Source organism: Drosophila bipectinata, chromosome 3R, assembly GCF_030179905.1.
Source record: "Drosophila bipectinata strain 14024-0381.07 chromosome 3R, DbipHiC1v2, whole genome shotgun sequence".
Taxonomy (NCBI): domain Eukaryota; kingdom Metazoa; phylum Arthropoda; class Insecta; order Diptera; family Drosophilidae; genus Drosophila; species Drosophila bipectinata.
The window spans coordinates 4,686,508-4,709,805 of NC_091739.1; the positions used below are offsets into that span (position 1 = coordinate 4,686,508).

At 42.7% G+C, this 23,298-nt stretch overlaps 6 protein-coding genes across 12 annotated transcripts; 3 read left to right on the forward strand and 3 right to left on the reverse strand.

The window, feature by feature from the left end:
* The first annotated feature begins 27 nt into the window (after window positions 1–27).
* On the forward strand, window positions 28–1,324 carry LOC108128095 (tRNA-uridine aminocarboxypropyltransferase 1). Its single transcript, XM_017245479.3, has one exon. It carries the CDS (start codon window positions 294–296, stop codon window positions 1,272–1,274), a length of 981 nt encoding a protein of 326 aa, XP_017100968.2. The 5' UTR covers window positions 28–293; the 3' UTR covers window positions 1,275–1,324.
* Window positions 1,272–1,857, reverse strand: Spase12 (Signal peptidase complex subunit Spase12). Its single transcript, XM_017245484.3, has 3 exons — window positions 1,700–1,857; window positions 1,500–1,646; window positions 1,272–1,444 (listed from the first exon to the last, which is right to left on the reverse strand). Exons 1-3 carry the CDS (start codon window positions 1,721–1,723, stop codon window positions 1,322–1,324), a joined length of 294 nt encoding a protein of 97 aa, XP_017100973.1. The 5' UTR covers window positions 1,724–1,857; the 3' UTR covers window positions 1,272–1,321.
* A 227-nt stretch (window positions 1,858–2,084) lies between these two features.
* Window positions 2,085–3,222, forward strand: LOC108128097 (NADH-quinone oxidoreductase subunit B-like). The gene has a single exon (XM_017245483.3). The coding sequence runs from the start codon at window positions 2,192–2,194 to the stop codon at window positions 2,828–2,830; it is 639 nt and encodes a 212-aa protein (XP_017100972.3). The 5' UTR covers window positions 2,085–2,191; the 3' UTR covers window positions 2,831–3,222.
* On the reverse strand, window positions 2,814–4,945 carry LOC108128096 (uncharacterized). 3 transcript variants are annotated; one of them, XM_070281917.1, is made up of 4 exons: window positions 4,890–4,945; window positions 3,766–4,129; window positions 3,475–3,542; window positions 2,814–3,415 (listed from the first exon to the last, which is right to left on the reverse strand). In XM_070281917.1, the coding sequence occupies exons 2-4, from the start codon at window positions 4,089–4,091 to the stop codon at window positions 3,054–3,056; spliced, it is 756 nt and encodes a 251-aa protein (XP_070138018.1). In that variant the 5' UTR covers window positions 4,092–4,129; window positions 4,890–4,945; the 3' UTR covers window positions 2,814–3,053. The 3 variants fall into 3 exon arrangements, with proteins under 3 accessions (XP_070138018.1, XP_070138017.1, XP_017100969.2); XM_070281916.1 differs by lacking the exon at window positions 4,890–4,945 and adding an exon at window positions 4,713–4,883; XM_017245480.3 differs by lacking the exon at window positions 4,890–4,945 and adding an exon at window positions 4,811–4,829.
* A 1,351-nt stretch (window positions 4,946–6,296) lies between these two features.
* On the forward strand, window positions 6,297–10,752 carry FipoQ (F-box/LRR-repeat protein FipoQ). Of its 4 annotated transcripts, none has more exons than XM_017245602.3 (7): window positions 6,297–6,656; window positions 7,148–7,383; window positions 8,783–9,107; window positions 9,164–9,782; window positions 9,834–10,001; window positions 10,056–10,259; window positions 10,321–10,752. In XM_017245602.3, the coding sequence occupies exons 2-7, from the start codon at window positions 7,297–7,299 to the stop codon at window positions 10,454–10,456; spliced, it is 1,539 nt and encodes a 512-aa protein (XP_017101091.1). In that variant the 5' UTR covers window positions 6,297–6,656; window positions 7,148–7,296; the 3' UTR covers window positions 10,457–10,752. The 4 variants fall into 4 exon arrangements, with proteins under 4 accessions (XP_017101091.1, XP_070136932.1, XP_070136933.1 ...); XM_070280831.1 differs by having other exon boundaries at window positions 6,297–6,470; XM_070280832.1 differs by having other exon boundaries at window positions 6,321–6,415.
* Window positions 10,641–15,878, reverse strand: Trc8 (TRC8 ring finger protein). Of its 2 annotated transcripts, none has more exons than XM_017245601.3 (7): window positions 14,596–15,878; window positions 13,238–13,808; window positions 12,633–13,173; window positions 12,401–12,575; window positions 12,005–12,186; window positions 11,746–11,946; window positions 10,641–11,690 (listed from the first exon to the last, which is right to left on the reverse strand). In XM_017245601.3, the coding sequence occupies exons 1-7, from the start codon at window positions 15,041–15,043 to the stop codon at window positions 11,364–11,366; spliced, it is 2,445 nt and encodes an 814-aa protein (XP_017101090.2). In that variant the 5' UTR covers window positions 15,044–15,878; the 3' UTR covers window positions 10,641–11,363. The 2 variants fall into 2 exon arrangements, with proteins under 2 accessions (XP_017101090.2, XP_017101089.2); XM_017245600.3 differs by having other exon boundaries at window positions 12,005–12,201.
* Between the last annotated feature and the right edge of the window lie 7,420 nt (window positions 15,879–23,298).

Genomic DNA, 23,298 nt, shown 5'->3' on the forward strand with positions numbered 1-23,298 from the left:
TCCATTCATCTTATATGATGTTGAACAAATTAAAAATGTATTAATAAAATAAATATGTTTTTATTTGATCGATTTTAGTAGAAATATTCCTAAGGAATATTGTAGGACTCCGTATAAGTGCTCAGCAACTTCATAATTTTTGTTGGTTCCTGAACTGGCTAAAACGGTTATTGGGTTAAAAACATACCATCTCTAACTATCCGATATTTTAACCGGTTAAGGAATAACAGCTGATTTCCTGCAGAAATTGTTATTTTTCGACTTTAAAAATAAGCCGTGAAATAACCGGCAAAATGACGCATCCCGCGGATTCGCAAAAGCGTCCGCGAAAATACCCTTTCGAGAAAATGCGAATTTCGGACCACTCTATCCTGGACACCATTGAAGGGCGGCATAATTGTCGTCTCTGTCACCGATCCCGAAAGTTTTTCTGCTACAATTGCCACATTCCTGTGGGCGACCTGGAGCAGCTTTTGCCCCGTGTACTACTGCCGCTTAAAATAGACATAATCAAGCACAAGAAGGAGATTGACGGAAAAAGTACGGCCGTACATGCGGCGGTCTTGGCGCCGGAACACGTGCAAATACACACTTTCCCGGATATCCCAGACTACAGAGACGAGCCGGGCGTGGTACTGATCTTTCCCAGCGCCAAAGCCCTGACAGTGCCCCAGCTCTTCGAGAGGAATGTTCAGCTGCAAATTGGAGATAACTATGGGCTGCCTCATGGCCACCACATGGGCACCTTGTTGAGGAGAAGAATGGACGAGATAGAAATACCAGGTCAGGATCAGGCAGCCCCAAACAAGCGAAGCTGGGATCTGGAAAACCTGCCCATCCGTCGAGCCGTTTTTATAGACAGCACCTGGAACCAAAGTCGAGGAATCTATGCGGACGAAAGAATACGGGGCTTGCGGACAGTGGTTCTTCAAAACAGATTATCCCAGTTCTGGCGGCACCAGCGCGGCAGTCCACGTTGGTACTTGGCCACCATAGAAGCCATTCACCAGTTCCTCCTAGAGGTACACGTCAATGCCTGGGGCTTGAACTCTAACTACCGTGGTTTGGATAATTTGGAGATCACCGAGGGTTTCCATCAGCTAGCTGCTCCCTTAAAGGTGCAGGCTGTGGAAGGGGACGAGGATCTGGTATCCAGAATGTCGCCTTATAACGGGCAGTATGATAATCTCCTGTATTTCTTTGCCAACATGTACGATCTCATCCACAAATATTACGATCACAATGATTTAATATCCTACAGACGGCCCATATAGTTATAGAGGTTTATATTTGTACGGAGGAAAATACACGTTGGCTAAGTCTACTTCTTTTTCTTTTTTCCTTCGTCCCCGGACTCGGAGCTGGAAGACTTCGTGTCCGTCTCAATGGCTTTCTGCCACTTCAGGGGATTCCGGCGGTACAGCGGCCAGGGAGGAATGGTGATCTGGAAAACGGAGTAATGGGGTTACCTGGAGAGGATGATTACACCAATCACTTACCAAGGATGAGAGCACAAATCCGGCTCCCAGAATGTAAACAGTAAAGGAGAATTGCTGCACAAATGCACCGTAAATCAAGCCGATTATTCCAAACACGGTGATAATGAGCCGGGACCAGCGTTCGGCCTTTCCTTGGCCCACAAAGTCCTGAAAAGCTGGATTTAATTATGTGTTCCAAGGTGCGGGGCTCTTCCACTTACCATATGCGTTTGTACGTCCAGCATTTTGTGTGATATTGTCGTTTAATTACCTATTTTCACGTAAACAATCTGGAAGCGGCACGTCAGCATATAAATAGTGTGGCTGCCTGTGATGTTCGCGAAATCCAGCGTAGTTGAACTGCTTTCTTTTAATTCACTGCTTACTTTTATAATAATTATTGTTAAATTCAAATAAATTACAACTTTTGTTGAGAAAACAACTTATTTATGAGAACATAAATAAGTTATTTATTCAATTAGGCTTAATTTAATATAAAATAAGTGAAATTAAATTAGAGAAACTTGTATAAAAAAAATTAGGAAATATCTGAATGTTCTTGTGAAATTTTTCCGGTTATTGTAAACAAATCAATAAAAGACTTAGATAAAGAATATACTTATTGATACCTTTTCAATAGAAAAGAAAAGAAGGTTCTTTAAAACTTTATAGTTTTTAAATTATATTAATATTTTGTAAAAATCCGAAAAACTATGCATCTGTGCAGTAGGACTGTTAAATTATTCGGAAATGGATCCAGGTTACTAATGGTTTCGCGAGGAGGGGCTCTCCCACTACGTTCGCAGAAGACTCTGCCAGTGTACGAGAACAATTCTCCCCCCGAAACAGCAAAATACTCACCATTTGGCGGAAACCAATCAGCCACGGGCGAGTGGGCGGTGGCCAGACTGGATGACCTGGTGAACTGGGCCCGTAAGGGTTCCCTTTGGCCCATGACCTTCGGCCTGGCCTGCTGTGCGGTGGAGATGATGCACTTCGCCGCCCCTAGATACGACATGGATCGCTATGGTGTCCTATTCCGGGCATCTCCAAGGCAGGCGGATTGCATGATTGTGGCGGGAACTTTGACCAACAAAATGGCTCCTGCTCTGCGAAAGGTCTACGACCAGATGCCCGAACCCAGGTGGGTCATTTCGATGGGAAGTTGTGCCAATGGCGGTGGTTACTACCACTACTCCTACTCGGTAGTGCGGGGCTGTGATCGGATCGTTCCGGTGGATATATACGTTCCGGGCTGCCCGCCCACTGCCGAGGCTCTCATGTACGGCGTGTTGCAGCTCCAGAAGAAAATAAAGCGGATGAAAACTGTCCAGATGTGGTACAGGAAGTAGTTTCCTGGATTTTTAATAAAACTTTCGTTGTTCATACATTTATTTGTACAATGCGTTTTGATGGCGGCTCTAACCGTGGACGTTCTTGATATGTTTTAGCTAATAAATAGTGAAGCTTCGTATAACTACGATTAAAAATATAAGGCGAATGTGTCTCGTGGGAATGTGTTTCCCTATTCAAAAGTCGGATGGGAACAGAAGAGAAAATATAATCCTGCGGCCCCTAAACCCTGGCAGCCTTTGTGCGTCGCAGATGCACAACGTTAATGATGCAAATAATCAACCATGCGAATAGTGCGATCCAGGCGAAAATCATGGTAAAATATAGACAGACGGCTGTGTTGATGCGGCCATATCGTCGCCGTTCGTAGGAGATGCTTTCCACCAGATAGTCCATGAAATCGAAAACAGCAGCACAGGAGAGACGTGCCTTGATCACAGGGACGATGTTTCCCACACCCTGGATTTCCTTCAGGAGCGACTCTCGGTACTGTTTGCAGGTAACCTCGAATCCGTCGGTGAAAATGGCAGAGTAGATGAGCTGATAAATGGCCATGATAATGGAAATCACGGTAGCAGGGAGCCCTAAATAATAAAAAATATAATGATAGTTATATCGTATATCCTTAATGAAAAATACTTACAGTAGTAAGGGGAGAGACCATCAGGAGTTAGTTCGGATTCAGTTGTAACCACAATCATGTCACCAGAGCTGTACAAATTATAATATAATATTGAATTCTCTATATAATATTTCCCGAAAAATGCGTATATTAATTTACGACCGCGTTACTCATCCCCATAGATTCCATCATTAGCATACGGCCCAATTGAAGCTCCCAACTTTGAGCAACACGCCAGTCTATCAGATTAACCCACTTGACCCCCAGACACGTCCGAGTCCGAATAGAATTCGAGTTTCGCGAACCACTTACCGTTGTCGGATGGTGGCGGTGCCCGCCTTGGGCTTGCCCCGCCCGATGCACATCCGATAGCCATGATAGATTCCCAGCACCACTGCGAAGACCAGAGGCAGCAGCAATCCGAAGGTGGAAAAGTAGCAGTAGCCGATGCCGCCACCCTCGAAGCTATTGAAGGTGCTCTTGCTGTGAAGGACGCAGCCGCAGTTGGTGTCTGGACAGGCGTTGAGGACGTAACGCCAGTGGTTCCAGGCCACCGCCGAGGTGATGCAGCAGATCAGGGAGGACACGATCGCCAGCGGGTAGAGGAAGGACAAGGCGCGCTCCGCTGCATAAGACATCTTGAGTGGATCGTGTTCGGGTTCGGAATGATGGTTCGCTGTGGGTGGGATGGCAATTGGGTTAGGTCTAATTAATTGGATAATTTTCAAGCAGTCTAATTCCATCTAATTGTAAACGGCCGTAATTTGCTTAAGCAATTGCTTGAGTTTGGGTTCTATAATCATTCTTAATAATGATGTTCAAAAAATATAGAGACAATAATGGTAAACCCCCTTTTTCAGAAATATTTGGATAGAAAACGGAAAATATTAAAAATATACTGATATAAAGATGGAAAATATCTTACTTTAAGAATTTTTTTGAGATACAAAATTAAATTTAATATGTACTATTATATATATTTGATTCATTATATACATATTGTATATATTTGACTAAAAGACTAAAATATATATTAGAATAGACTTTAAAAATGATCTTAAAAGATATAACCATTTTTTAAATGTTTATTCCCATTTGTACGATTGTTTGTTTATTCCCAACTGGACGGCCACCCCCATGGCTTGATTCTTTGGGTCGGGTCTCTTCCTCTTGTTCTGGCTCTTTGGGCGTCTCTCTTTCAACAAAAACACACACACACACATTAATAAACTGGTTGCAAGTTGCAACGAGCACTGTACCAAATATAAACAAGCTTTTCGGAGAAATATTCAAAACTCCTTAGATCTGTTGGATTAAGTTTATATTTTGTGTTAAACTCAAGTATCACATTTCTCACAGAATTCACAAATAAACAAACTTATGGCTATGATACAACGCTGACACATGCATCTATACAAGTGCTCAGGCACACCTACGTTTATCTACGTTTATACAGCGGTTGTTTTGGGTCTGATCAGTGGTTAGGCCAAGTCTGTTGATATCGACATGCAAATATATCGATATTCATGTATCGATCTAAATGAATTTTGGCCTAATAAGATATTTTTAACACAAAAAGAAAAATTATTGTACACAGTAAATATCTTAAAAATGTATGTACACAGTAAAAATGTATGTTACTAGATTTATTCCATAGAGTTAGGAATTTGTTTTTGTCCGTGGTTTTAATAAATTTTGAATACATTCTACATGTGGTACATTCTACAGATTCATTCTACAGATATGTATATTTTACATTTACAGCGCTATTTATTCAAGCATTCAGTTCGCTCCAAACTAATAGGCCCTATTCCGCCTTTTATGTTCTAAAAAAATAGCTAGACTTCGAAAATATATTGCAAGATTAAAAGAAAACTATATTTCAGCGACATAGAAACTTAAACTATTGGCTTCTTTCATGAAACAGTTTTGTAGCTACAAACGACACGAGTATAGTAGAAATTTTCCAACACTGCATTATGGGGAATTTTTGTAAAGACCTAATTTAAAAAATGTTTTTATAATGATTATACAGAAAAAAACCATTAACAGGAAGTTGCAACATCACGTTAATGGTTTTTAAGCTGAATAAAAAGGGAAGCACAATAAAAGTATAGGAAAATAGTAGCTCTTTTTTCAGGAGTGGATATTCTTACAACTATATTTTTGAACCTTTTTAGTTACAAATGTGCTTATTGTATTTTATTTAAACCAATATATGGCGTATTAGTGTATTTCATATGATTTTTAAATTTTTAATGTGCTTTCCACATTTACTCTCTTCTTAAAATTCTTAAAAAGTAATTCTTAAAAAAAACTTTAAGTGTGAAGAGAAATGTGTAAAAATTAATTGTTAAAAAACGTAGCAACATCAATAAGATAAAATTCACAACCTTTGTCTTAAAAAACGTAGCAACATCAATAAGATAAAATTCACAACCTTTGTCTTAAAAAACGTAGCAACATCAATAAGATAAAATTCACAACCTTTGTCTTATATTGTTAATATAGATTTTTCGCTTCATTGTATAGACTTATGTTTAAAAAGTTATAAAATGTACAAATTTGTTAAAGTATTTTTAATTCTGTACTAAGTTCGAAAGTCTTTTTAAAATTTTTGTTGCTTTTCTTATTTAAAAATTGTTTTCTTTCACATACGAATAGCGTGTAAAACTTTAAATATTTTTAAATAATTAATATATTTTCGTGTTTGTTAAACTAAAACTGCCCTTTCCTGCATGCCTCTTCATAGAACATATACTAGCCATGTCTGCCGACTGCGCCAAATGACGCCTGCACTCGCTATATAGAGATCACCCGGAGCACCTCTATGCCCCCGGTAATCCCTCATTGGACCAACTAGACGAGCGGATTTTGGCATAAACCATTTTCCGCGGACGCCTGAGTTTTCTCAGTTGCCAGAAAGTTGTGGAGCAGTCAAGTACGCGGAACAAATAGCCCGGTAAATACCGTAACGATCGACCAATATCCGAAGAATTTGTGCATCCAATTTGCAAGTAATTCGCCATTGAATAAGTGAAAGCTGAATTTCAATTTGCCAAGAATTTCCGCCCCCTTTGAAAACATTGTTGTGCGAAAGTTACGAAATTGAATTTTCTTCGGTGATTGTCGTCGAGTGGTGCAGCCTCCCAAAATTAACGGCCAGAGCCAGGCGAACTGCCTATAAATAACCCAGGCAAAGGGTAAAACAAATTTTGATGTGTACTCGCAAATCAAAAGATCACAAAAAAACACACAGAATAAACAAAAATTTGCATAATTTATCAGAGCTCTTGGGTGCAGTGTGCCATAAAATAGCTATTTTAATTGACTGACTGCGGATCGCGGCAGGCAACAAGTAATTAATTAATGGCTTTTGTTTTCGTGCTAATTTATTTGTAGATTGTGTCTAAACAGAATCAATTAATAACATGGGTAATTATGTGTAATGTGTCGCATTTAACCTAGATTTCAGTTAGTTGCTTAGTTTAGAAGGAAAGTATGATAGTATATATGTACATACTTATAGATGCTTAAATTCTGAGTGGATCCACCCTAAATACCATTCAAGCAATGTCATAAATCTTATTTTGCAATTACTTAAAAGTAATAAGCCCCACGCTGACTAATTGGAAAAGCCTTTCAGATTCCGCTCGTTTTATGAATGAACGCTTGATAAAAATATATATTTTAGGCGCCTACAATACTCTCACTGTGACACAAACCGGCGCCGACTGCCTTCATAGAGATAGAACCAGTAGAATCCCGGACCCGGATCCAAAAATACATACACATTTACACCAGCGATCCCGCCCATAAGTTAGCCAAGTTCCCATTACCACAATGGATAATTGGAATGTTTTGGCAGCCCAGACATCATCCCAAGCCATTGGACGCGACGACCCCGGTGCGGCGGGAAAGACCCGACTGGTGAGTATATACGATATATAGATATTTAGTAAACAAAACAAAACATTGGCAGCCGACAGATCGCGTGTATATATACATTTTGGCAACAAACAATGTGCGTCCTTATATACAAACTATTGTAGGCACTGAGAGAAAGAATGGAAAATTATCTTAATATTAAAAACACTTTGTTCCTTATATTAGTTTATTTTTGAATAAAATATTTCAAAACTTTTTATCGCATTGATAAAATAAACAGGTAGTTCATTTTATAGAAAATGAATATCACTCATACGACATGTATGACAAGCTGCGATGATTAAATTAGTTTAACTTTTATTAGTTTATTTTTGGTTTGAAAAAGTTGAGGACCAACGTATCGGAATTATGAAAAAAATATTAAATATAGAATTTATAAATATTCAAAAAATATTACTCGTACGACGTGTATTACGAGCTTCAGACTGCAACTTCCATCTATCTACCTTACTATCATACTGGAAGAAATATGCTTTAGGTTTCCTTTTGGCCAACTTTAAATAATATAAATGTATGTCTAGAATGCCTTGCATAAGCAAAACAAAAGTGCGTTGTAAATATTTTTGTATAGCCACCGCCAGGTTGGTGGATGAGAGAGTGCGTGCGTGGTGCGGTGGCATCCACCAAACAGCTGTTGCAGCCGAGCCAGATCTGCCACTGCTCTCAGACTCATTCTACTGGTCATTACTAGCCCTCGTCTATAAATAGGCACCTGGTTCTCTTGAGTCGATTGCCTGGCGGGTCTTTTGGAGATTCCGATGTCGATGCTGATGAGATTCATCTACTAGCAGTAGCGCGAAAGTAGCTCAGTCCGACGGATATTCCTCTGGCAGACCAGTCCACGCGTGGTGTTCCTCTGTTTATATCTATATTTTATATAAGCAAGTGCTTATCCCCTCTATATACGCACATATCGGTCAAGGAATGGATATTTCCACGGATATTTGGGGTCAACTGGCCGTCGAGGCCTCACAGGTTTACCTCTCGGATGGCACAGTTCGCAGTCCTTTTGCGGATACGGTACGGATGGTTGTAAAAAATCGACTTAAATAGGGTATTACTTCCTCTCTGTCCCAAAAAAATATGGCTGGGAGAGAAAGTGTTCCTCAAAATGAGTGCTTTTATACACAGAAAATAATTATTGAGAATCTTGTGATAAAGGATTTTCTCTCTGTCCCAAAAAGAATCAACAAGTTAGTGATTTCTTCTTGATGTTCCACTAACTAATTTTTCCTCCTCCAAGAAATATTGGAATCTAGAATTTGAAGTCAGTTTTTAAAAAAATTAGTGTTCTACCTTAAATTTATCTTCTGAAAAGTTTTAAACTTAAACCAAATATATATTTTTCCTGGTGTAATTAAAATATTTTCGTTACTCGCAGACCATCGAGAAGCTGCCCGACAAGGTGCTGCTGCACATCTTCTCGTATCTGTCGCACCGCGAGATTTGCCGCCTGGCCCGGATTTGTCGCCGATGGCGACAGATCGCCTACGACACTCGCCTCTGGAAGAATGTCTCCCTGCGGCCAGAGGTATCTGGGCTGCATGTGGGTTCCTTGGAGATGCTGCTCCAGCTGATATCCGTTAGGTTTGGACCTACCCTGCGGTATATTGAACTTCCCATTGAGTTGATCACTCACACGGTGCTCCATGAACTCTCCGCCAAGTGCCCCAATCTCACCCATATGCTACTGGACTTTTCCACAGGTAGGTCTCCTGAATTCTACTATCCATATACATTTTAACTTATGTGTGTCTTCCAGCTATGCAGCTCCACGATTTCAGCGAAATGCAGGCTTTCCCCACCAAGCTCCGGTACATGTGCATCTGCCTCTCGGAGGTGATCTTCATGGAGGGCTTCATGCGCAAGATCTACAACTTCATCAACGGCCTGGAGGTGCTCCATCTGATCGGCACCTACGAGAAGTGCGAGGAGGAGGAGGAGGAGATCTACGAGGTCATCAACGTCCACAAACTCAAGTCAGCCACGCCCAATCTCCGCGTGATCAATCTTTATGGCATCAATTTCATCGACGACTCGCACATTGACGCCTTCAGCTCCAATTGCATCCAGCTGGAGTGCTTGGCGGTCAACTTTTGCAACAAGGTCACTGGATCCACTCTGAAGACCCTTATCCAGAGATCCAAGCGGCTCACCTGCCTGCTGATGAATGGAACCAGTCTGAAGTCCGAGTTTGTGATGCAGGCCGAGTGGGACAAGTGTGCCTTGCAGGAGCTGGACATCACGGCTACGGATCTGTCCACCGAGTGTTTGGTGGACATGCTGACCCGTATACCCAGCTTGAAGTTCCTATCCGCCGGACAGATCAACGGTTTCAATGACAGCGTCCTCAAGCAGTGGGTGGAGTCGGGAACAACTCGGTGAGTTGAGAATATTATGCGAAGTAGCAGCCCTAATGGTTTTTATTTTAGATCCCTTATCTCATTGGATCTGGACTCTTCGGACAACATCACGGATGAGGGTCTGCTGAAGTTCCTCCAGCGTCAGGGCCACCAATTGAGCGCCTGCTGCCTCTCGGGAATGCCTCACATTACGGACCAGCTGTGGATGAGCGTCTTGCCGCTCCTCGGAAACTGCAAGTACGTGGAACTCCTTGAATTTTGAGATTTAATTTTAATAAAATATGTTTTAAGAATCATTGTGATGGGCACTGCTGAGAAACTGGGTGTGAACATCCATGTGGATCAGCTTATGGACACCATTGCCTCCAACTGTGGCAACTTGGAGCGACTGGAGCTGCGCTGGGACCCGGACAATCTTCGTTTCTCCGACAAAAGCCAAAAAGCCATCGATATTCTGCGTGTAAAGTGTCTCAAACTGCGGTGCATGGTTCTCAGGTGAGCTTATGCTATAATCATATCCCTTCATTATATTAATTTAATATTTTTGATTTTCCAGCGATGGTCGCTACTATGAGACGGTTAAGGCCAACTTCGAGCGAGCTGATCGTATTACCGTGGTCCGAACCACCACCTGCTGTCGGGTTTCGCCTTATCACTTGCTCCGCAACTATAATGACTTGATTTTCAACTGAAGTGGATATTTCAAAAATAACAGGCAGTGTGTTTCAGCATCAAAATTACATATTTTGAAACTCTTTAGGTTTTCAAACAATTAGGCACGTTCTTATCAATGAAACACACTCCAGTTAATGTTAATATTCTTGTTATCCCACCCACGACTCTAGTCAAAAGGCTACACAATGGTTTCTGTGTGTGTTTCGCTTAAATTAGACTGTTTTTTGTTGTTTTCTGTATTTTCCGCTTCTTTCGTTTAATTACATTAAATCTAAATAAACGTACATAGGTAATTAAAATAAAAACAAAACAAGGATTTGCTTATTCAAGTTATTTTTACATTACAAAATTATACAACGTAGGGTTTTGTTTAATTTCTTTTTTATCAGTTGATTTCGAGTTTTTTTTTTAGCTTTTGTTTTTATTTTTGTTTTTAACTAGTTTTACTTGGTAACTTGATTAAATCATTTTCAGACTTCACCACATACATTTTTGTTTTGTTTTAAATCTGCTGATGGTTTTTTACACTGTTTCATCCGCGGGAAACTTAGGCCTACATTTTTTTGTGTCTGTTTCAACATTTTTGGATCAACTTTTTACCATAAACTTAACGTACATAGATCTCTGGTTCAATTATCTCCATCTTATGGTTCAGCGAGCTATTATATGCATGGTATATAATTTAAATAAGCATGGCTGCGTGTGTTATATGTATCTACGTAGATGTCTGTGCCAATGAGGACCGGAGGTGTGCTTGGGTTCGGGTGTCTGTGTGATAGGAAAAGATTGATCTTTGAAGAAGTAGAGAAACCCTTGTTGCTAAAAAGAACCGCATTTTTACATAAGTACACTAACACACAGAACATATCCAAGTGATTAGATAAAGAAATTAGAGGAGGTACGCGGAGTGCGTCTCCCAGCTGCTCACTGCTGGTCCTGCGACATCCGGAACATGTGCGTCGTGTTGCTGGCCGCCGCCGTGGCGACCGCTGCAGCTGAAGTAGCCGTTGGCGGAGGAGGCTGGGCGGATGCCGTGATATAGCTGGAACTGCTGCTGGCGCTGGCATTGCTGTTCCCTCCAGAGGCCGAGAGGGACCTCGTTTCCGAGACAGCCTGCGGCTGTTCCCCCACGCTGGAAGTAGATGCCTCGCCTGCGACAGCCACAGAGGCGTTGGAGGTGTTGGCACTTTCTGGCGCTTCTCCAAGTACCCGTTCAGGTGACCGACGAGCCGCTCCGGCGTTGTTTCCATCCTGAAGTGTTGTAGAAACCATAAGATATGCTCACATGGCAAATACTTGTACTCACGTCTCTGGGATAAATTCGTAGAGGCTGTTCAGCTTGAGCCGCTGGTGATGGTTCCGCTTCCGGTGTGCTCTCCTCCGCCTTGTCCGTATACATCATAATCTCGTGGCACAGGGGGCACCGGTCCTGCACATACAGCCATTTGCGCAGGCAAACACCGTGGAAGAAGTGGCGACATCGTGTGATCTTAGCAGAGTACATTTCCTGCAAAATCATCACATTAACTAGAAGCCACTTGAGAAGCTTAGTGAAGAGTCCTCACCTGGTAGCAAATGGCGCAGACGTCGTCGAAGGCCTGCAGCTGAGCAGGAGTTGCCTCTGGGAGGGCGGAGATCTTGTGGACCGCCGACCGCCGCTTCATGAAGACCGACCAACCTGCTCTGGCCTCGCACCATATGTTAAAGTAGGCGTGGATGCACATCATGATCGCTCTGATGGCGCCGCCTGTAGCATTTTGAGCTATCAAGTTATAGTTATCGATACACAAAATCAACCAAATAAAAATATTACATGCACACTGAACATAAAAGCTGGACACGCACACAATGGGTTTAAGCTCCGGATTGGATGGACAAGTTCCAATGGAATTCGATTTGCGACAATGGGTTCGATTGCTCATGTGTTAATGTAACTGGACGCGGACTCTGTGTGCACTTACCCGATTCGAAGATCAGTATCCAGGCGCCGTTTATGAACAGTAGGATGCCGAAGCAGAACTCCACCGAGTTGCCGAAAGCGCGCACATAGTAGAGGTAGTCGTCCAGCTTCTCCCAGAAGAACTGGCGGCGAGCGTCCAGCAGGAAGAGCGTGTATGTAGCCAGCGAAACCAGCACCTGAGAGCCAGGACGACATTTAAAGGACAATGTTTCGTAATTCAAATGGGATCTTACCTTCACGATTACTTCAACAGAGAATGCGGTAACCGCCAGCAACCAAGTGGAGATGGATCTCTGGGTCCAGAGGTAGTAGAGCAGCGACAGCGGCATCACCACGAGAAAGGCGCACACAGAGAGGGCCCGGACATGACGCTTTCGAGAGGGATTTCGTGCCGCGCTCAGGGACATCAGGATGGGGGACACAATGTTGTGCAGGAAGTGCAGCAGGGCAGTCATCAGCAAGCACAGGTTGCGGCATAGACGCACGAAGCGCTTATCCGGCGACAGCGAGGTGAGTCCGGTTTGCAATGCGAGGATGTAGAAGAGCACCGCCGACACGGTGCCCAATGATTTCTCCTCGTCGGTGTCGTAGGTGAGCAGATACCACTGAAAGCCCCGTCCTATATAGTGGCATATCATCGAAATGACACCTGTCATTCCCAGGACTGCGGTCAGCGTCTCACAGCCGTCGACTAGAAGCTTCTGAGTCGCTGCCATGAACTCCAATGGTTCATCTTTTTCCGCGGTGGCGAGAGCATAGCCCCCTTGAATTATTCTGAAAGAACAAATCACATGAATTAGTTAATTAATCGCATAAAGCTTAAGGCTAATAAACTCACCTAATGGTCCAAAACACCCTCAGAACATTGGGGACATTGAGGCGTTGCCACTCGTTTTCGATGAGAGCCGAGAGGCCAAAGTTGGACACAAAGTTCATCGCATACTGGTAGCCATTGTAAACGGTGCGACTGGCCTCCATGGCGCTGTGCATCAGGGTGATCTTGGTGAGGATGATGGGCGTAAAGCCGGCCACCACCGGCAGGTGATGGATTAGTTTCGGCGGCAGCGGCAGCATGGCTACCAGAATAGGACTAGCAAATATGATTGGCATCGACTTCTGGAGCATCTCGAACCTGGGTCCCAGGTGGATGTAGGCAAACAGCATTCCCATAAACCACTGGGCTATAAGATGGGGCGCCAGCGACATGACCACCCCTCCGGAGTCTAGGAGTCGCGTCGTATTGAGCGACATGAGATCTTCTAAAATGCAGGGACTCTGCTCCATCAGGGCCAGGGCGCTCACGTTGGACCAGTAGGAGAGAAAGGTCAGGCCGAGCGAGGTGAGGAACATGTACACCATCACCAGGTGACGGGTCCACAGCATGAAGATGCAAGCGGCGGTAAGGAAACCTGCAAAACCATGAAATTTGTGAGTCAACTAGGCTGGGCTAGGTGCTGGACAGAAAGGGGTTCAAAGTCTGGCCGATAAGCGACCATTGGATTTGGAGTGTTTCGTCAGCGGTTCGCGGAATGAACTCAATGGTATGTTTTACTTTTTCTAATTTATACGAGCGTACAACTGGCTGGAATGTGCCAACTTGTGGTCGTTCTATCGGAACCCAATCTAGAGATTTCCCATTTGTTTTCTTGACAAATGAAGGCAATTACTGTTTAATCTAATAATGAATGAATAATAATAAGAATTGTTTTGAAAATAATACTAATTTACGCTCGAGTTCTGGGAATAAATAAAAATGTTTGTCTGGGATTATGGGTCGTGAAATGCTTGTTTTAATCAGGTTTTGGGCCCAGCTACTAAAACTGTCATTAATGTTGTTTTCTAGAAGTTGTGTTTACATGTAAAAGCTAAAAATAACTCAAAACTAAGTACTGATCGCCTTTTAAGATCCATTTTTTCTTATCTTCTCTCAATAGTTGCAAGTTAATAGTGCTAACTAAATCTCGCCGAAGATAAAAGGCTCTTCACATACTGAGTTTCAATGGTGATTGGCGAAAAGTGCCTGCTATCGGTGAAGAGTAGGAAAACAAAGGTATCTGCTGAGTTGCTATAATGTCCACGTCAGGCCTAATGGACGCAGTACTATATTTGCTCTAGGTCAAGTCACTTTTTACAAATGGAATTTCTTCCACTCCTCGGCGAACAGCCGTGACCGGAGGTGACCCCTTCTGAACTCACCGAACAGGCAGATGACGAACTTAACCGTTGTGATGCTGAGCATGGCGGAAAGCGTCTCGTCGTGTGCCAGCTCATCCATCAGACTGTTGAATCCTGAGCTGAGCATTCCATCGGACTGCGCGTTTCTGGAGGCATTTTCAATGGATTGCTCGAGGGCAGCTTGTGCCCCACCAGCCGCCGGGGAGACCTGGTCCGCTCCGTCGCCCAGGCCAAAGAAGGCTTTGATAGTGGCGAAGGGGTCTTGGCTGGTGTCTACGGAGCTGAGGGAGGGGCTTTCCGTGGGCAGGGATTCGGACGAGGCGGTGGCACTATCAGATGGAATGGACTTCTCCGGGTAGAGGCGCGTGGGCAGGCCCATGCCAATCTTCAGAATTTCGTCGATGACCATCACCGGTGGCACGCGCATCATCACGTCCACCAGCCCGAGCACCTTCGTCCGCATGGACATGGCTGTTTGGATATGGCTTCACCAGGTTCTGGATGCTGCTCAAGGCTCCTGCGCCCGGGGTTCCTGGCTCCTTCGCCTCCTGTTCCTGCACCTGTTTCTGCTCGTCTTCCTCCGGATATTGCAATCCAATCTTTTGCTGATTCCGCGTGACTCGGCACTATTCCTACTCGTTTTTAGTTCCAATCACTTTTCAATATCTGGGTGCACGCATTTGGAGCGTTTGTTTGCGCTGCTGTTGGGTTTTGTGGCCTTCGTCTTGGATTTTTTCGGTTTCGCAAAAAAGAATCTCACAGTGAACGTGCAGATGTGTTAGTTTTTTGCGGTTGTGTGGGGTCTGTGTGTCAGTGTGGGTAGGAAAATATTAAATTGAAAGGTAAAGGGTGAGGTAAAAGGCAGGCTGGACAGGTGGTACTGTTTTTCGCTATTTCTTCGTCTTTCTCGGGTCCCCTATTCGTTGGGTTAGCGAGCGCTCTCTCCGTAGCCAGACTTTTCCTTCGATTTTGCCCGAACTTTACACTTTTCACAATTTTGTTTTTCTCCTCTACTTCTCCTCCCCTTCTTCGCGTGCGATAGGCGCAACCAGTGCTGCGCAACGTGGCTAACTTAGCTAGCGATGACACTATTTGTAAGCGGCTGGGCTGGCTGTTAACCGGTTCGCCTTCAATTGGCGCGAAATTCAAACCACACCGGCTGCTGTTCAAACAATGTTAGCGGTGGGGAATCGAATTACGCTCTTTGGGTGGTGCGGCGCTGCATTTGCTTGTCGGGTGGTGGTACTTGAAATTTAAATCTAAAACTGCTTACAATTTACTCCAGATTGATATAACGAGACCTACTGAAAAGTTAAAGGCATAATATTTTGGTTTTGTGTGGAATTTTTATTAAATAACATAATTACTAAAATTAAAGGTTTATTTTAACTACTTGCATGCATGTAACTAAACTCTTTTTAATATAGCTAACTGAAAGCGAAAAAATTAAAAGCTTCTTGCTAAGAACTCAAAACCCACTTCCGTTCCTCCTATTGCATAAAATGCCCGCAGTTCCTAGTTCTATCAAAGGTCCCCCCAAACAAATATTTCCTGCATTCTTTCGAATGTGCCCAATTCCAATCCGTATCCGCAGCCCCAAGTCATTTATTTACGTGCATTTCCTCAATTGCTCGGCCATTAACTCTTGCCATTTTGAACCTTAATTGTTGTTGTTCCTACTTGTTTGTGCCACATAACCCCCGACCAGAGTCCTCCATCCCTTCCGCCTTCATTTTCCTATGCAAATGCACAAATTGAGGCAACAGCAATGCAGTCCGGTCCGCTCCGCTCCGTTTTGGTCTCGTACCCAAACGCAACACACTCGTAATTATGCGCAATTGTTTAGCGTTTAGCTCGGAAAGTTCAACTAACATAATTGATTTTTCATGCCGCGCCACAAGAATTTTAAACAAACTGCCCAGGTCATAACAAACAACCATTTGCAAGTCGGGAAATGCATGTTTTCTTATTTTATTTTGGATTTGAAGGAAAGTTTATATGTATTTCGGTAATTTTCTAAAATTAGGTATTTTTTAAGGTTCTATTATGTACATGCTGAAATAGTAAACTTACCCATTAGAGTATCAGAGAACAGCCCTAATAGAATGAATAAAAATCATTCACAGAAACTGCAGGACTAAAAATCATTATCTGACAAAAAGTTATGAATGAATAGTTTCAATAATAATTTTTTTATTCACCTAATTTATTTATTTTTTTTTTATGCTCTTAGACTCTAAGACTTAGAGTATGTAGCATTCGTTTTGCAGGACAAACCCTTTCCTTATCTTCCGTTGACCTATTCCAGGTCCTTGCTAATTTGCATAGCTTTTACGAGTTTCTGGACGAATCGTGTTGCATACTTGAGGGGGCAGCAAATTGCACAAATTACGCTGAACTGAGATTATTTTTTGTCGATTTTAGTGAAGCCTGCTAACAGTTAACACACCCAAAGACAAGCAGAGGCGACCAAATATGGGCCTCATATATTTAATGTAATCAGTGTAATTGTCATTGCCGCTGAGCCCGGGGACCAGGACCTCGATATGGAAGCTGCTCCCGAACCGATCTGATTGGATCCTCTCTCTTTGCGGGTCTCACGCATGGCAATTGTATAATTTATCGCTCCAGTTCTAATCGGCAGCTGTCAGCCGGACAGCTGACCAGGCTCGGAATCGGAATCGGACTTGGACTTGGAGACGGAGTCGAAGTTGGAGTCGGAAGGCTGTTCGCCGATCTCGGGGGAACGATTTAATTCGCTGGCCATATAAGTCGGAAATTTGTACGTTGATTAACGCGCCAATCGTTTTACACAACAACGTACAAAGTGTCGATGGTCTCGATGTCGTTCAGGCTCCATATTCCCCCTTCTGGTTTTTCTCCTTTGGCTGCTCTGGCTGCGATCGCAGTTTCATTTTCCCCCATTTATGTGTGATTTCATTACACTTGGAGGTGCACAGGAAAAAATGTTAAGATTCAAATATATTAAAAGTTGTTTGGCTCTTAGAAAAGAATACAAGTAAACAATTTTTGTATTGTATTAATATTATCTAAAATGGGCAATCCTATTTATTTCCTGAAAAATGAACAAATTTTCTTTCTGTGCTTCTAGGAGCAGGACCTATATGCGATCATGTGAACCAGTGCAATGCGTTCCCAGCATGATTACCACTTTCAGATAGCCGGTGGATAGGAATAGGCAGTTAGGCAGCTGGAAACCTGCTGGGACGCCAAATGAATTAGCTGCCGTTAACGCTGCCAATGGGGCTGTAAGTGAAGCTCTCTAGAGATATGGCTTTCGGCCAATAAATACTTTTTCCACTAATTAAATTAAATAAATTAAAATGATTCAAATAAGTAAATGGCGGAAACTGATTATTATTTTCAGGTTATATTTTAAACATCCCATTTTAATATTTAAAAACTCAAATAAATGCTGGCCAGAAAAAGGAATACTTACAATAAAGTAAGTATTTTAACCTTAAATAAAATCAAAAATCAATATTTAAACTAAAAACATTGTCCTTAAAACATCCTAAACATATTCGAATCATCAGTCACGTCTTCTCATATCCTTTTCCGTTTATCCTTTGATTTAATTGGACGTCTTCAAAGTTTTGGAGTTTGTCATAATTGTCTTGCTGCGGAACTGGCTCGTATGCTATATTGAAATGGTTTTGGCCTGGTCCAGTGGCTGGCCCCAAAAACGACGGTCCAATTATCTTTTGCATTCGGCGAATAATTAGGAGCTTGATTGACATGCGGGATAAGGAGACATACACTTGGAATGCCATAGCAAATTATCGAACGGCTACTGTGCTGGGCCTGATCCACAAAAATCAAAGGCCATAACGACAGCGAGGCGAGGCTAAGGATCGGGATTCGGACTCGGATCGGAGGCATGGGGCTGAACTTGAGGACGACAACGACGCCTTCCATTTATTGGCTGCTGCTGCGCCTTTGTCTGCACATAGAGTGGTAATCTGATGCGGGGCAAGATAGGGAGGCCTCTCCAAAACAATGACCAGACCGCGGTCCGGGATGGAAACCCGTTTGTGGCAGCGCAGCAATTACAATATGTTTAACTACGTCAGCGCCTTATCTGCAGCTCCAAGGACTTGCACTGAGAGAAACTGTGTAGCGTTCGCTTGGGTAGAGAACAAGCATTATGAAGTATTTCATCCTTAGTTAGGTTTTGTTTCCTCAAGTGTAAGCGTGGACATTTTGGGAGTCATTCCCTTGGCCCGCCAGAATTTCCCCCGGACCATGTCAGCGATTAATCCAGCCGACTGGATGTTGGGCCATCAAGCCGCTTGTTAGGCTTGGACTCGGATCGGGATGAGGATGAGGATCGAATCGGATGGGATCGCATTCGAAGTTCGAACGGAGTCGAACGGAGCCGCCTCATCATCGATTGTGTTATCGATGGCGTTGCCGGCTTCAGCCTCCGTTTTGGGACTCGACCTGGCCCGGAATCTCATTTGCGATTAAGTTCTTATGGCCACTGTGCACATTTCGTGGAAAGTTGGCCAGCAGATCTTTATTGTTCGATTGGTTTATTTATAATAATTAGGTGCGCTGTCCCAGCGACTTTGTTTTGCCAGCACGAAGTGCTCCTCCTTTGTATTTTATTTTATTTTTATTTTTCTCTTATTTTATTTTTTTTTCTTATTTTTAGTTTACCTTATCGACCGTGGCTGGCCCATAAATTCTTTAAGCTCGCACCTTTTTATTGTGCGCACTCACACACACTGCCTGGTGGATTCTGGCCTGACTTTTTGCAGATTGCAATCGGAGGTTGCGCATGCGCGAGGACCGCAGAAAAAACACAGAGGAGCCACAGAAGAGAACCAGCTACGGAACCTGCACCACCGGTAGCACCGCCACCACCGGGTGGAGCGCGTTCCTTTGGTAAATTGCTCACATTAGCAGGTTGTACGACTTATTAAGTAAGCACAATTTGCGTGGTCGCCGCCCCAAAAAAAAAAGAAAAAAAAACGAAGCGAGTGAATAAAACAAGGATGGGATCCAGAAATAATGGGCAGCCGTTAAAGGTGGCGACCAGGAGCCGCCTAGCCCGACAAGTGATTGTTTTATAATTGCAATCGCAATTGCAGTTCGATCCGCTAAATTGGCCCCGAGGTGGATTCACTGTTGTGGGCTGGTCGGCGAAATTGGCAATCCATTTGAATGAATAATTGCTCAATTATAGCCACACCACATCGCCCAAGTGCCTAACGAGTCACACTTGCTGGGCGGAAAATTGTTTTCGAAATTTGTCTGACTGGAGTCAGCATGGGTGCGAGTAAAACTTAATTGGAGCAGGCTGAAACGAAATCGTTGGCCAAACTGGTGGCTCGATTCCCCATCAGGTAAGTAAACAAAGTGATCTGGCTAAGCTTGTAAGAGGCCGATTATCTCGGGAGTTCTTTGGTGTTTTGGGGGCTACAATATTTTCTATGTATATTTTTCAGTTATATTATTTAACAAAATTTAAATTAAATTAAATATTAGACATATACTTGGTAGAGTTTTGTCAAATCTGTTAATTAAACATTTCTGCTTTTCACTGAATTAAGAAAAGTACAATCTCTTGGACGTTTAATCCGCATTTTGTTGCATATTTGAATTACATTTTTATGCATTGAAGCCTCTGCAGAGAGAAGGCCGATGCGAATTGAATACAAAATATTTTTGGATCGGGCGATTTAAGCACTCAGATTAGCCAAAGTCAGAAAAGCGCGACAAAAATGGCGCTAAGCCCGTGGAGAGACAATAAGAGACAGGCGATACTGGGTACTGGGTACGGTAGCTGCTGGATGGCATTAGGGTGAAATCGAGAAATGAAACTGGACCAGTTTAAGCGGAAGCAGCCTATGGCTTGTGATGAGGATGGAGCTCTGGACCTGGATCTTGGATCTTCGCTGGGACGGCAACGGCTGTCTGCGGGCACGTAAGAAATTTCATACTAATTGGCATAAATACCAAGTGTTGGGGAGAGAGACGTTGCTCGCTTTGGCCCGACGACACTGACAGACTGACGAACTGACAAACTGACGGACTGACATTGAGCTGAGGCAAAAAATTGTAATACAGTCTGACTTTAGATATAACTTTTGGAAATTAAAAATTAATTGATAATTTTTTTTTTGAAAAATACATTTTAAAAGTAAAATTGTAGGGAACAAAATTTGATGAAATATAAAGAGGTTTCTTTTATCGAAAAAAACCCTTATCGTAGAGTTTTAAAAAATATTTTCTAAGAAATAAAGATTTTAAAGAAATATTCAAACAACAATATGAATTTTTATTTACAAAGATTTGTATTATGCTATAATTGTTTAACTATTTGTAATTTGGTCTTTAAAGGAGGTGTTAGATAGTCATAAAGTCAGTTAGTCTTATATTCTTCTTAAAAGAAATAGCTAAGAAATTCTCAAATAGGTGAGAAATAGTTTGGAATATATGTGTTTTTTCTATAATATTATATTATTATCATAGGGAAAAAATTACGTGCAGCATTTAATAAAATAAAAGTTTGGAATAAAAAGTACTTTTTATTTAATATAAAATTTTAACAAAATGTTTAACTTTTCATTGTATGAATGCTTTACTGTACATAAGAACCAAAAGATAGAGGCAAACGCTTGTCGATGAGATCTTCACCTTGGCCAGCGTCTGCCAGCGACATAATATCGATGATGGAGCTGTGGCTCCTCCAGTGTGTCCTCTCTCTAAGCCAGTTTTGTTTTTATTTTCATTTGATTTGGTTTTATTGTACGTGGTATGGTATTTCCTTCGTTTACTCCGCTAGTTGGCCGCGTGCAATGCTGGAATGCTCATCGAACCAATTGAAATTGCTGTGACAACAATAAAAATTCAACTTTGGGCCTCTTTTTGCCGATGTTGCTTCTGTGCTGCCTGATGTTGCTGCCGTCCCTCTCTGGTGGATGTTGATGTTGCAGTTGCTGCTGCTGCTGCTGCTGTTGTTGGCTTGCCATTGCCGTTGTTGTCAGTCTGGTTGACTGACTGACAATTAGACGTTGCTAAAATGTTGACTGATCAAGCGATTTGTAGCTGTAAATTCATCTCTATTTCGCTTGGCAGCGAGAGTTCATGTCTGCCTTTGCTGTTTTAGCTGCTTGGGAATGTTGCTGCTGGTCTTTGTCTCTTCACCTCCTCCCAGTGGCCAGCCTCCCAGGTTCCCTTGGCCAACCCCCTCCCGGCACTCTTTTTTATTGCCTTTGTCTGTTGTCCTGGCCAGGCGGCTACTTGTCGCTGTTAAAATCCAATTAATCGAACAATTTACTTTGGTGCGTTTAGCGATGGTGTTGCTATTGCCCGGCTATCTGGGATGGATGGTGTTGATTTCTTGCATTCGCAATTGATAGCTGTTATTTTGAATAATTGACAGAAATTTACATAATTTCAATATATTATTGGAAATTTTTCAATTTTATACTATAATTTATTAGTTAGTTTTTAGCTTATAACCTATGGTTAGTTCTCATTATATGATTTTCCATCACTTCTCTTAGCTAGCACTGACCTAACCCTTTCCCCGGTTCATTTTGCTAACGATCTGTAAGTGTTAAGACATAAATTACCAACCGCCTGAAACATGACAGCCCAACAAAATGTGGACTCTGCCTTTCGGCCTCCAAAACAAATGGGCGGCCACCCTTTTGGCTGGCAACCGAGCATGATTAGTGTCAATTTTTGTCACTTTAATAGCCTCGTTTATGCGCCTTAAGCTCCCGGTCTAAACTCCCCGGTCGATGCGGCCCGTTCGGCTGCATTAAAAAAGGAAGTGTGCCCTATAAAATAGGCCAAAAAAGGCCGCCCCAATGCAGCGCGACGTTTTCATTAATAGACGCTCGAATATCAAAGTGAAAAACTTCAGAGTCATGCCGCAGAGTCTGCTGCTGCTGCTGCCGTTGCCGTTGCCTGAAACTGCCGTAGCCCGCCCCATTAAACCACAAAATTTATTGCGCCAACTAAAACGAAATCTCAGCATCTGACATCCCAAAACGTTGGCAGAGAAATGGAGTTGGAGTTCGGGTCTCAAGATCTGCGATCTTCCATCCTCCAGCCGCCATCCAAGGACCCCGCCATCCAACGGGGGGAACAACTTAATTCAAGTGTTGTCACTTTGTCGTGTTCCATAAACGCTGAAAACGCTGCTCATTAATTTTCAAGTGTAACTTTTATTAGGTATTTAAATGCGTGCGAGCATCAGGCCAACGGCAACATGCCGCATCCCATAAATTCGACGGCCGAGTGCATCTTTTTATGCCACTTCACATATAGAGCACATACATATACCTCGATATCCAGTAAGTATATTAGGCATCCAGTATCCAGCCACATGTTGCAGCCACCCCAGCCAGCGTGTCGCACATACTTGAGATTGCATTAGTCGGTTTCGCACCACTCCCCTCTACTCGGGAAGAATATCAAATAGGGGGAAAAACACCACGGGGACCGGAGAGTGATCAATGCCTCCTCATCTGCCCGTTCACAACCCATTGCATTAATAATCCATAACGCCGAGATCATACAATAGAGATGGGAACGTGAGTTTCTATTGGAAATTGGAATAATTGGATATAAAATAACTATTAAATATATTAATTTTTAAACATAAATATTACTGAGTTATGCTACTTTAATGCTATACGATACTTATACAAACGACATATAAATTATTATGGAATCATTATT

Bases quoted from the DNA above. Each gene is read 5' to 3' on its own strand.
- LOC108128095 (XM_017245479.3), top strand. From the start codon at position 294: ATGACGCATCCCGCGGATTCGCAAAAGCGTCCGCGAAAATACCCTTTC.
- Spase12 (XM_017245484.3), bottom strand. From the start codon at position 1,723: ATGCTGGACGTACAAACGCATATG. The intron at 1,647-1,699 runs GTAAGTGGAAGA...CCAGCTTTTCAG, and splicing joins TGGACGTACAAACGCATATG to GACTTTGTGGGCCAAGGAAA. The intron at 1,445-1,499 runs GTAAGTGATTGG...TCCGTTTTCCAG, and splicing joins GATTTGTGCTCTCATCCTTG to ATCACCATTCCTCCCTGGCC.
- LOC108128097 (XM_017245483.3), top strand. From the start codon at position 2,192: ATGCATCTGTGCAGTAGGACTGTTAAATTATTCGGAAATGGATCCAGG.
- LOC108128096 (XM_070281917.1), bottom strand. From the start codon at position 4,091: ATGTCTTATGCAGCGGAGCGCGCCTTGTCCTTCCTCTACCCGCTGGCG. The intron at 3,543-3,765 runs GTAAGTGGTTCG...TAATTTGTACAG, and splicing joins ACCGCCACCATCCGACAACG to CTCTGGTGACATGATTGTGG. The intron at 3,416-3,474 runs GTAAGTATTTTT...TTTATTATTTAG, and splicing joins TGGTCTCTCCCCTTACTACT to GGCTCCCTGCTACCGTGATT.
- FipoQ (XM_017245603.3), top strand. From the start codon at position 8,326: ATGGATATTTCCACGGATATTTGGGGTCAACTGGCCGTCGAGGCCTCA. The intron at 9,108-9,163 runs GTAGGTCTCCTG...TGTGTCTTCCAG, and splicing joins GCTACTGGACTTTTCCACAG to CTATGCAGCTCCACGATTTC. The intron at 10,260-10,320 runs GTGAGCTTATGC...TTGATTTTCCAG, and splicing joins CTGCGGTGCATGGTTCTCAG to CGATGGTCGCTACTATGAGA.
- Trc8 (XM_017245600.3), bottom strand. From the start codon at position 15,043: ATGTCCATGCGGACGAAGGTGCTCGGGCTGGTGGACGTGATGATGCGC. The intron at 12,576-12,632 runs GTAAGATCCCAT...CCTGGCTCTCAG, and splicing joins CTGTTGAAGTAATCGTGAAG to GTGCTGGTTTCGCTGGCTAC. The intron at 12,202-12,400 runs GTAAGTGCACAC...ATAACTTGATAG, and splicing joins GATACTGATCTTCGAATCGG to CTCAAAATGCTACAGGCGGC.